The sequence below is a fragment of the Agelaius tricolor genome, unplaced genomic scaffold, assembly GCF_023055355.1.
Source record: "Agelaius tricolor isolate 1412-34295 unplaced genomic scaffold, bAgeTri1.0.p SCAF_9, whole genome shotgun sequence".
NCBI classification, from domain to species: Eukaryota; Metazoa; Chordata; class Aves; order Passeriformes; family Icteridae; genus Agelaius; species Agelaius tricolor.
In genome coordinates this window covers 1,834,390-1,847,013 of record NW_027269269.1, presented here as the reverse complement: position 1 = coordinate 1,847,013, position 12,624 = coordinate 1,834,390, and the positions used below count along the sequence as shown (strand labels likewise).

At 40.2% G+C, this 12,624-nt stretch overlaps 1 protein-coding gene across 4 annotated transcripts in view; it reads left to right on the top strand.

Annotated features, from left to right (window-relative positions):
- The window catches only part of MTUS2 (microtubule associated scaffold protein 2), a 263,855-nt gene that overhangs the window by 107,193 nt on the left and 144,038 nt on the right, over window positions 1–12,624 (top strand). For all 4 annotated transcript variants that reach the window (XM_071433978.1, XM_071433977.1, XM_071433980.1 and 1 more), the window contains one exon: window positions 4,368–4,608. In XM_071433978.1, the coding sequence (XP_071290079.1) occupies window positions 4,368–4,608 (241 nt within the window). The remainder of the gene's footprint in view (window positions 1–4,367; window positions 4,609–12,624) is intronic.

Below are 12,624 nucleotides of genomic sequence, written 5' to 3'. Positions count from 1 at the left end.
AGGTTGTGGCAAGTCTGCAGTGTAATTTTCTCTAGACTAGGGTTAGAAGTAGGACACATGAGCTGGAGATGATCTTCCCTTCTTCCTCCAAGAAATATTACTTTTGGTGAATATTTCAAAGAGTCAATATCTGAACCCAAGCAAACTGCTTCTTCAGAGAAGCTGGACTGACTGGAGAAGAGACTGAGAAGAAAAAGTCAAACTGTGGTTTGCATGATGGGTTTGCATTAGGCCAGGATTCAGGAGTTGATAGCAGAAGATGGAATCTGCTTTCTTGGACTGCCACCTTAAAAGCAATAACCTGGTTGTCCTGCCAGCTGGAGGAATACAAAGGGGCCTGATTTGGTTCAGTATGAATCAAGAGAAAGGAAAATTATCAATCCATGAAGGTGAACAGATGCTTAAAAGAGCAGCTGTGCACAGTATGGGTTAGTAGCAGATGAGTGATGTGTAATCCAAAAGAAACCAATTAGGATGCATTGAAATATATCCAAATCACTGAGCTGAAGAGAAAATGTAGAAGACTCAGAGGTTTTGGAGACAAGGAGACTCTGGCACGATGGCCACTGTCTTGGTTAGAGAAAAAAATCCCAGGCTGACCTATTTCACACATGCACTATTGTCTTTGGAGAGCTTTGATTAGCATTTTGTAGCTCCTTGTATAGCTATGATAGTATTAACAGCTGTAATCTCTAAGCATCATTCAGCTAAGTGGTAGGAACAATTAAATATCCCTCTGGGTGCCAGGCACAGAAGAAATAGGAAGGTGCTGTCTTGGGCAAGAGACTCCAAGAAAAGGCCTGGACAACTTTATGAGAAATACTCAAGGGCTGTCTCTGTGCAGAGGGAAGCCTGCAGGGCTTCTTGAGCTGCCTGTGCCAAAGCCCACTCAGGGCAGCTCAGACAAAAATCCCAACTCCAGCATGAAGGCAGTCCAGCTGTGCTGAGGGCCATAGTGGAATTGAGTTAAGGCTGAATGGGCAAAAGAAAAGAAAACCTCTCAAGGTGAAATGCAAAATGCTGAAGAAATCCAGTCCTTTTCCAGGGCAGGTCACTGCTGTCCACATCCTTGATCACAACATGATCCCCATCTCATTGTGGACCTCACCCTCTTCTAGTCAGCATCAGCGGGTGTTTGTGGGCTCTTTGTTCTCCCATTGCCTCTGTGGGAAGTTACAGGGCAAATCAAGTTACAGGCTCCCTAAGACTGTAGCTGTCCTAGTGAACTGAACAGTGGAATGACATGTCCTCCAAGGTTCAGAACATGTTGGCTGCTGGACTGGGAGCAGGCTTCCAAGCTCAGGATCAGCTCTGCCAGAGCATGCTCACCCAGAGGCTGCTGCCAAGGACCAGGCTGCTGCATGGATCAGCCTGGGAGAGTTTTCCTGTACAGGTACAGTCTGTGTGCTGTCAGAGAGTGGTCACTGGCCACTTTACTCACTGTTTGATGGCTGCTGCCAAGAGCCCTGACATGGTGAGGGTCTGTAAGGAAGTCTGCTGATCACCAGCTCTCCTGCCTGCCTCACCAAGACTGTGCTGGCCCCATTCAAGTACCTTTTGGGATCTGTTCCCCTGCACAGACATCATTGTGCTCCAAAGATGGACTAAAGTCTGTTGAAACAAAAAGCCTGTTGAGGTAAAAAGGACTTGGGGGAGTTGTTTTATATACAGTCAAACCAAAATTTTTTCCCCTTGATCCTGTTATTTGAACTGCCTGAACTGATGTTGCAAACTCTTTTCCCAAAGAGTTGCCTGAAGCAGGTGCTTGACAAGCAAATTCTTCCTGGAGGCATTAATGTTTGATGATGTTATAAACAAAGGAACATGAAGGAAAGTGTTGGGCATCCGTACCTGCTGGCCATGCTGCCAGCTCTGCTCAGGAATACCCAGCCTGTGGAAATTCCTGTGTGCTCAAAGTATTTGTTGCAGACTTTTCTGGCTCATTTCAACAAATCCATTCATAGGTGTGTAGGTAATGAGCAGACAGCCCCACAGAAGAAAACTCTGGGCTGACCTTCTTGGTGGGCAGGTTGCAACAGATAATTTCCCTAGAAATTATCTCTAGGAAATAGAGATCGTACAAAAACCTAGTACAGAGTGCTAACAGGGATCATATTAATTCACATCTTTCTGAAGAGCTTTAAAATGGCAATAATTTTATACAATTCTATTGAGACCAGTTGAATTTTGCACTTCATGAATTCACAGTTAAATAGAAAGGAAAAAATTGCATGTTCATAACAAGTTCATGTCCTCCAAAACTGGGATCTTCAAAAAATAGCATCTAATTCTTGAGAGATATTTGGGCAAATTCAGTTGTACTTGATTATCTTAAGGGTCTTTTCCAATCTAAATTATTTTATTCTAAGTCCTTCTCCTTGAGGACTCCTTCCTTGAGAAGAGCTTTTATGCTTGTGATTGATTTGGTTTGTGTCCATGTTTGTTGCCCTTCTCTGCTGCTCTTAGCATACTGTCAATAAAGAAAAAGAAATAGGGTGAGAAAAGATTTGAATAAATTGACCCAGTTTATAAAAAATGCTTATTTTGTGTATTTAAAGATTTTCTCTTTTCCTCATACTGAAATATTTGGCATTGGTGCTTAACTTTCATTTAAGTATGAAATGATAGTATGCATAGTGTAATCTGATAGAAATAAATTTATCAGGGGGAGAGAAGATAACTGAGGCTTATCCAGAAAAACAATCTCATATCTAGAAGCTGAAAGTAAGAAGCCAGACATCTGCAGTCCAAATCTGCAGAATCATGGATATTATACAGCAGAAAACTGCATCCTAACTTTAAATAGGTCATAAGAGTATATTAAAAAAGGAAAGAGAAAGATCTAATGGCAGGAAATAGGACTGCAAATGGAGGGAAAAATATAGGGCAAAACTATAAAGCTCAATGTTTGTTGCATCTGCCCTCCTAGTTCCTGTGCAAAGGCCTCAAATATTCTTCTATATTTCATAGTTTAAGGCCAATCTTGTCTCTTAGCATATTAAAGATTTGCTAAATTAGGATTAAAGCTCTTGAAGGAGCTAGGATCAAAGCTTTTATAGCCAATGTTGAACTGCATATTCTAATGCTTATAATTGCTAAATAGAAATTGATTTGGCATATTATATGCATCATAACTTACAGCAGAGTTAATTAATTGGCAGTTACATTTCTTCCTAGGTAGCCTGTGGCACTTTTTGATTAATTTTTAAACAAATTTATTTCAGATTTCCTATTTCCTATGCTTTTTTTCTTTTCCCATGCCCTAAATGGGATGACTGAAAAAATATTCCTAGGTCCTTTATACATGATGTTGATATTGCATTTTATAAGAAAATGGTGAAGAAGTTGGACTTTACTCAGAAGAGCAAACAGTTTTTTGCAAATGTGAGAGATCAAAACTCTGCACTCTTGTCCTGAGTCACGAAGCAGCACAGAAAAGTGGGAGTCAGAGCCCAGCCTGAATGCACAAAGACACAAGGGCTGAATCATGGAACCAGATCGTTCCTCAAGTGCAAGTTCAGTGCTCTGAGCCAGCTATGAGCTGGAAACACTTCCAGCTTGGGACTGACTCTGCTCTTCTAACAGTAAATGCCCATTAAAATACTGAGAGATTTGACACTGATTATAGCAGTGCAGCATCTACTTGTGATAAATAGCAAAAGTTTCACATTTGCAAATCTGATAGTTTTTTTCTCCAATTCTCATGGCTATGTGGGTTTTATAGCTCCAATCTGGAATATTCCTCAGGCCTCTGAAAGCATAAGTTAGAGAAATGTGCTTACATCCACAACAAGGTCTCTTTCCAGGAATTAGAGGGGCACAGATTACAATGAACATTTTTCCGTGAGAACATACTGGGGGTTCTTTCTTTTTTTTTTTTTTTTTTTTTGTCACAGAAATTATTTGGCAGTACAATTTCTCTGATAAAATGTACCTAAACACCTCCAGCTTTATTTTTAGCTAAGTTAAAACCAACTTCTCCCAGAATTGGGCAAGAATATTTTAAATAACTTCTAACAAAAATTCCATTTACACAGTCTCTTAGTATATCTACATGTGTAAATAATATAACTTTTCATGACTTAACAGTACCCTCTTTTCACTAATTGAAGGTCTTCCATTTGTCCATTTTCTTTTGGGGAAGGCATCAATTCTTTATTTGGATGTAGTTGCCTATTGAGAGTGTAATATACATGTTTTTGAAGAGCAATTCATATAGTAAGACCATAAATTTTTGAAAGCTTGCAGTGCTCTGAGGACCAGATTCACAAGGAGGGAAATTTAGCCTTTACAAGCAGTTTGGAGCTCCATATTGTCTGGGTTTATTGATTTATTGTGTAATATCTGTGTTAATGATTTTTCTGCAGGTTGGGGAAAGGCCTGCAAAAGATGAATTTTGCCCTCCAGCATACACCCACTATGAGGTGTCACCAAGCTTTTATCGATCTGCCATGATCCTGAAGCCACAGCTAGGGCTGGGTGCAGTGTCCAGGTTGCCATCTGCCAAGAGCAGGATTCTCATTGCGAGTCAAAGATCCTCAGGGAGCTGTCTCCATCAGCAAGGAGAAATAACAAGTACTCCCAGCCTCTACCATCCTGATGCTTCAGGTAAAGTATGAACTTTCTTTCCTTTCCCTTTACTGTTGTCACCAATAAGGTACCTTTTTTTTTTGAGACAAAAAAAAAAATCACAAAATGAGCAACATTTTGACCTGATCCTACAAAGCTCCAACAGCACCCTTTGAGGTCTGTCTTTTTATCCTGCAACAAGGCTGACTAGGGAGTCTGGGACTTGTGCAAAGCTGCAAAGGTTGTTTAGCATGTCATTGCCAAAGAAAGAGAATCGTTTTCAATAATAATTCTCATTTTTCATCTTTTTATCTTCCTCCACCTTGTAAATGCCTGAAAAATCTTTGGTTTTGTTCTGGGGAAGATAATGGGATATTTTCTTCCATCATGAAGACCCCACCATTCAGTCTGGATTTGACCTTCCCCACCACGTTGTGCTCTGAAAACCTGGGCAGTGTTCAAATGTGCCAGCAGAGATCTTGATTCTCTGAAGGCCTGGTGTACACCTCTTTGGAGACAACACTTCTAATACCTTTTTCTCCCTAGCTACTGCCCAGCTCAGCATGACCCTGGGCAGAATTACAGGGGAGGGAAAGGCACGAGAAGAGGTGGAAGGAGAAATGTTTGATGTCACAAGAAAGAGAGAGTAATTACTTCTACAGGACACTCCTTAATAGCCTGGAAAAGTGTGGAAGTTTAAAAAATGCACAGGGGCAAGTTCAGAGACAACTGAAAATCAGTCATTGTCAGAATGAAGTGTAGCAGCTGTTTAGCAGCCTAGAATGCTGCAGAGATTTTTAAAAGTAGTCATAAGGACTAAAGTTAATTAATGACTTAAGGTCATATGATCTCTTGCCCCAGGATGGGATTCTTTCTGATGTATCCTTATTTAACCTGTTCATGAAAAACTATTTATAAAAGCCTTTGATATGAGATTTTGGAGCCTCTGAAAGCAGGGCTGCTCCAATGCATCACCTATTTTCAAGTTAAAATTGTTCCCTAATGTTTTGCCTAACCCCCTTTGTTGCAGTTTGCTTCCTCTTTTATCTGGAGTAGTTGTGGGGTCTTTTCCTCTTTGCAGGTATTTGAAAACTATTACCATCTCTCCCCAGTGCCCATTTGTCCATACTAAGAAGCAGGAGTAATTTAGAAAAATTTAGAATGGAAATGCACCAGAGCATCTTGACTTTACCCTGAGAGGACAGTGTCAGTCAGTAATACAGGTTGACAGGATTTGGGGCTTATCAGACAATCAAGGTTCTCTGTAATACAGTGCCTCTTGCCAGTATTCTTTACTATCTGACCCTGCATGTGGAGTTTATCTGATGCCATTAGCAGAAGCTGACCAAATTCAGCTGTATGTGACTTCTGAGACACCCCAAGATTGCAGGCTGGGTTGTAAATACCATTTCAGCCCTGTGACTTGAGTTCAGTCAGCAATGAACATGGGAATACAGGTGCAGAGAGTAATTGGATCATAATTTCCATTTAAATGAAACTGCAAGAGTCTGTGAGTTCAGGATATGAGTAGGGTAAGCCCTTGTGTTATAGGAAACAGTTTGGGAGATAGATAAGAGAGAAAGTGCAAACAGACCTATTACCAAGTAAATGTTTTTTTCTGATCCTCAGAAATGAACACTGCCTTCATTTTTATTCATCCATCCATTCTCCACATTATCCTCCATCACTGATGCTAGCAGACATTACTTTTCCTTAGCCACTTTTAATCCATACAAGAGCTTGTCTTGCATGTATTCATTTACCATCTTCTATGTTATGTGACATTTTAAAATCTAAACAGGATCAGCTTATCAGTCCCATTTCTTGTCTGTAGTACTGCCTTTAAAAAGAGCCAGTACACGAGGCGTGTACATAAGTAAATTGCACAAGCTGTTACTGTGATTCTATTCCACTAAAGTTGTATTTCTTGATGTTTTCTTATTTATCAAAAGTTGGGGTTTTTTTGTAATTTTTTGAGTTTAAAAAAATATTTATTTTTTTAATCACTGATTATTTTTTGGACCTGGTCTGCTTTGGAGGTCAAGTTAAATTTATAGCTCTCCATAATTTCCTTCCTACAACTGTTATGTTGCTTGTTTCTCTCTAATCTTTTGATACCTTGCTGTTTCAGAAAGGGTACAAAAGACAACTCCTGGTAGTCCAATAATCTGTCTGTCATCTCTTTCAGGACCCCAAAGTGTGTTTTATCTGGTCTTTGGGCTCTGACTGTTTTATAGATTTCAAATTACACAAGACTTGTTTTGGAGAGGTTGCTAATGTCTCCAGTTTTTCACTGTCCACCCCAGGACACATTGTTTTCACTTCTGGCATCTCACCTTCCACTTTCCTTGCAAGATGAAGAATGTGTTTAATTTTTCTGCAATACCTTATTCTGTTGTGAAGTACTTTTCACTGCTCTCCTTTGTTTCAATGCCTCTTCCTACTTATCTTTTGTGTACTTCTGAAATCTTACGTTGGTTTCTTTACATTTATTTTAGATATTTTATTTCCCAATTATCTGTTCAAGATTTTGTTATAATCACCTTTTCTTTGACTAAAGCCTTTTTCCTTGTATGTCTCAAATGACTTAATCCTTGTCTTGGCAATGTATAACTTCATAGGTCAGCTTACCAGACTTTTTTGTTTTTAATACTTCCTTTCAAAAAGAATAATGAATTGCTCATGGAAGAGGCTGAGGTAAGAGAAGATAGGACAAGATTGGTATAGGAGTGCAGAGGCATCAGAGAATTGATTCCTGTGCCTGTATCCACAGCAGAGCACACATGCCGACCAGAGATGGGCTGCTGCTTGCCATGGAAGGGATGTATGGGACAGCACCCCCTGGCATGTCAGAGCTGTTGGGGTGCTAATTAGAGGAGCTTATAGAAGGGCCAGACCTTTTAGCCATCTGTATTAAGGTACCCCACACCATTTTCAACCACTTTCCCTTAATTTGGCTGTTAGCTGTAGTATTATTTGCAGTATATTTGATCTGCATCATTGGTTCTGCTGCACTATTTGAAACACAGGATTAAACACAGCTTTGATAGAGTCATATTTGCAAACATGAGTAAATAACATGCATGAACATATGGGCAGTGTCTGGGATGCAGAGCCAGTAAGACTTGCTCATGGGTGTTGTGGGGTATGAGAGCTTGGGTAGCTTCAGCAAAAGCAGCTGGGGACTAAGGGGTATTTTTCTGTCAGGGATACCAGGCCTGCCTTCAAGACTGCTAATCAGCATCTCTTGCAGCTTGATCCTGAGCTTTTAATCCAGTTTCCAATCCTGGTGATATCAGCCCTGCCCTGAGGTAATGGAAACAGAAGGATCAGCCAGTTGCTATCCCGTGGCAGAGTGCGGTACCTCGGCGGCTCTGTTACACTGAAATCGCTGCGGCCCGGTATTGGGGACAGCAGTGGTGCCTCTTAAGGAGGATTTTATTCCCCTTTGCCATGCCATTCATTATGCAGCAGTCTGGTTAAGCAGCACTGATAAGCGGGGTGGTTTGGCCCATGCATAATACTAATCCTCATAAAACTGACTCTGAAGTAATTGATAATTAAATCCCTGAACTGCTGTGATGGACTGCAAGTATTATGAGTGCATTAAGGGTTTTGTTAGCTTTACCTCATGCCCAGTAGAAAGTGAAATAATGATGAGTGCTCCCTCAAGTGTGATCTCTAAGTGTGATGCCTAAAGTGTGGTTGGATCAGTGATCCTTCTTCATCAGTAGGATCTAGGACACGTAGCGGCATTGGCTGCAAGTGCCTTATGAAGCAGTGCTGCTCCTTCGGTGGTGCTTTGCCTCAGGTGGGTCAGACAAGCAGCCTGACTGTAAGAAAAAGCATTCTGCAAAGTAGGTAAAATAAGAAGTCACTGAATTATGATCTACTTATAGGTGCCATAGAGTCTCTGAAAGCTTAACATTTGTTTATTTTATGTAAATAGACTCTACTCTTCCTATGGGAAACTTGTAAGTCAAAACAAGCATTGAAGCATACTCTGTTTATAACATGTAAAATATTAATATGTTTTCCTTGGTTATAAAAACTTCTTGAAGCAAGTGTGTTAGGATTTGCATTCATTAGCTGATTATTTTGATGGAATTAATGTCTGATTTTGAAAAGTATAACAGAGATCTCATCGTTAAAGCTTCACTTTAATTATGCTCATTAATTTAACTTAATTCTACATTTTTCAGTAGTGTTTTGGGGTATTTTCTTCTCAAAGAGTGAGTTAATGAAATGTTACTTCCTTATCACTTCTCTGTGTATTAAACTTGTCAGTCCCAAGGGTCTAGCTGCTCCTCTCATTTCTAAGCAAGTCAGCTTTCATTGAAGACAGAATTTGCCCATAAATCAGGACTGCAATATTTGTCATTCCTCGGACAGACACAGATATATGCAAATATTTGTGTCTTTGCATATGTATAATGTATTTCGTCTCAATATGTCTACACCTTTCTCCCAGCAGGAAACCTTTATTTTCATGTTTATTCTCAGGAATAAGCAATCTAATAATGACCTATTATTTGAACATGTAAATTAGATTTGATGATAGAAAAGAGGTTTTGAGGTAGCTTTCTGAAATATTGCCATACTTCTACTCCAGCTCTGTCTGTACTTGCAGTCTGAGGTACTTGGATTTGAACTGGCAAGCTTCTTAACTGGTTGAGAAAAGAGGGACAAGGGACTGGTTCAGAGAGGAAAATGTTCTCTGTCCTCCATTAACCTGCAGAGTTTTCAGTTCACACTCTCTATTTTCTTTGGGAGCGCAATCTGACTGTACTTCATTTAAAAAAAAAATGTTTCAAAGGGACACACACACTTCCTTGTGAATTTTTTTTGAGGATATTGTCATCTTACTTGAGACATTGCCATTTGCCACCTCTCTGCTCCAATTACTGTGTCTTCAAGGAGCTAAACCCCATCATATTAGAAGGGTTGTCTATATGACAGTTGTACCAAGCTGTCATTTCTAAGAACAGTATGTGGAGCAATCTGGGTGTAGGAGCAGGCAAGCGCTTCCTACCTTGCCTCCTTCCTGCTCAGAGCCAAGTGTTGTCTCTGGCTGGACATCCAAAGCCCTTCTGAGCAGCAGGAGCAGATGAGATGCAGCTCCAGTGCAGAGAAGTGTTCTGGCTGCTCTGGGCTCCCAGTGGAAAATGCAATGAGTGAGACTCATGCATGGATGATTCCTGTGCTGCAAGTTTTTGAGGGATGCCGTGCTTTTCACAGTAGCTGCTGAGTGAACACGGACATTTGCAGCTTGAATGAGTTGTGAGATGACAAGTTCTTGGGGTGTTGAGAATGTGCTAACCAGCCTTGGTTTGCCTGGGAGCTGGGAAGGCACAGAGCAGTTTTTAGTGCTTTTAAATCTGAATCATGAGGAGGTGAGCATTTACTACCATATGATGGTGGACTGACCCATCAGAAATTAATCAGTGTTCAGCAGTGACAACTGTTTGGCCTTTGGAACTGACCTATCCCAGGCTTGATGGTGTTTGGGTGAGAGACCATCAGGGCAGCTGGGCTCAACCTGCTCACTGCTGTTTAGGTGTAAACCATTAAAGCCTCTGTTTTGAAGCCCCTTTCCTCAGTTCTTGTTTGGAGAGAAGTTGTTATGTCTATACAGGGAAACTACTAATGTAGTGGCACCAGAAAAAATTTCTCACTTGTGTGATTTGTTTTTAATCTGCAAAGATACCAGTGAGCTGGGTTAACTCAGCTTATATTATCTTTGACTGATGCAGTGATACTAGAGGTAAGTGCTTTACCCCAGATTTCCCAATATGCAATGAGCATAGTGATGTTCAGATCATCAGTAAGTGAGAGAAAATGGCATTTAATGATTAAAGTTTTAACTGAAATGCTGGTAAAAAAAAATAATTTAAAAATGGGAAAGCAAAGAAAACGAAAAACCCTATGACCAGATAACAAAGACTTGCCAAGGATCCCTGAATTGTGGAGTTTTAAAGTCTTGAACTGCTATTCTTTTTCATAAGAACATATCTGTATAACTCATTTCTTTAATTTTTCATTCATTTCAGCTAAAACATATTTCAAATTTCACAGTGAAATTACATGAAAGTTGCTTTTTACCCGTGCACGAAGATGCAATTCTTGTGCAGTGGGGATGCATAAGTGAAGTTCAGACTTTTAACAAAGTCTCCTCAGGCACATCTAGCTCATGTCAATCAGTCCCTAACTCAAAATGTTTTTATGTTTCTGGATGGGAACAGCTTGAAGTGTCATAGAAAATCACTTGTGTGCATACAGACAACAATACTTAATTCTATAATAAGCTTCAGGCAGTGAGACAACTAGAAAGATTTTTAAGCTTATTTTGGCAGATTTTCATTAAAATAAAAGCTGCTCATTAAAATAACTTTTGTTTTGAACTCCCAGACCTTGTTTGTAGGAGTACTTCTATACTTTTAAGGAACAGAAATAAAGCAAAAAACATGCATGAGAAAACTTGATGAAGTTTAGAACAGAAAATATATACAATAGGCTGGTGTCTCATGTATTTTAATGAGAAAGAATACACAAAATTACTTAGCTTTAAGGATTTGAATGCATCCCTAATGAGGATAATGTCCTGCCCCGAGGTCCTCATGGTACAGAAGAACTGAATTACAAAGAAAAAAAGTGAAAAATAATGTAAGGATGATGATGAGTACAAGATGCAAATATTGTTAGTTCAGGGGGAATTGGAATTGAAGTCATAAACTAGAAACACACAAAAAAGTATGAGAAAAAACCACTAAATCCTCTGCTCAAATCTGGAAGAATGACTTTGAAGAAAAGGTAAAGATGATTGGGCAGTTTGTAACCAAAACCCTTTTGGCTTTAAGGAAATCCTTCTTCTTCATTCATGGTGCTTGGTCACAAACTGCAGAGAACAGTCAGTCTGGGGACTTGTTGTGGGCATCCCTACAATGTAGTTGAGTTGGGGACCTGGGAGTCTCAGGTAAGCCACACTGCCCTAGGCCAAGCATGTTTGAAATGCTTTTTGAATAAAGCCATTTCTAACTTTATTCCACTGTCCCAGTGGAATTTCCCCTGTATTGTTGCAGGAAGTCTGTGATATTTATAGTTTGTTGCTGTAAAATGGAAATATGTCTCCCTCCACCTCAATTTTCAGAGATTCTTAGGAGAAAGAAATCTCAGCTTATGCAGTCCAGGTGCATTTTTTGGAAACCTGTAAAACCCATGAGAGACAGCCCCATGCCTTCTCCCTGCTGCCACTGAGCTGGGCAGGTTCCTTGCACCTGCAGCTGCTTACCACGAATACTTGTTCTCTCCTTCAGATCTGGAGGGTTCCTGGGCTTGGTCCTGTCACTGATGCAGCACATGGAGTATTTTGCAGTGGGTAGGGAAGAAGTCTAGGCCTTGGAAGCAGCCATAAATCAGCCATGAATCAGCTGCAGTAGGCTGCTGTCAAAGCAGCACAGCACAAACCTGGCAGTGAACTGATGGTGACCATCACTGCCTGTCTCTGTGCTAACGTGCCTGCTCTGCCCTTCACCTGCGCCTGGAACCCATGGCTACCTTTGAGCCCCTCTTCACAATATCCAAAGGAAGCCACATTCAGGATCATAGTCCAAAATTGCTTCTGTTAGTGCCAGGGATGAGGAGTGAATGGGGAATTAAGTAGTCTTTTCTTACTCACTATAGATATTTGTTATTTTCATTTGGGTTACTCTGCACAGCGTGTACTTCTCTGGGCTTGCAAAGGTGCTGCAGACATCCATCTCCTTGTGTCTTAATAAAGGGCTCAACCTGAGGAAAGTGGGTACAAAAATGCATTTTAAGAGCCTAGAGTATAAAAATTGTTTTATTCATTGAGCAAGGAGAATTTTTTACATCTTTGCAGGAGTGTGTTTTATAGAAGAACAAAACTCTTTTTAGCTTGGTGTTACACCTATTTCTGTTTCAAAAGGAAAGGCTTAGTTACATGAAACAAAGCTTAGCATTAGTATTGTGATGAGGTACACAAATATCTCTCAAAATCCCTGTAACATTTTTCTGCTCAAAGGAGTTAGTCTCGTT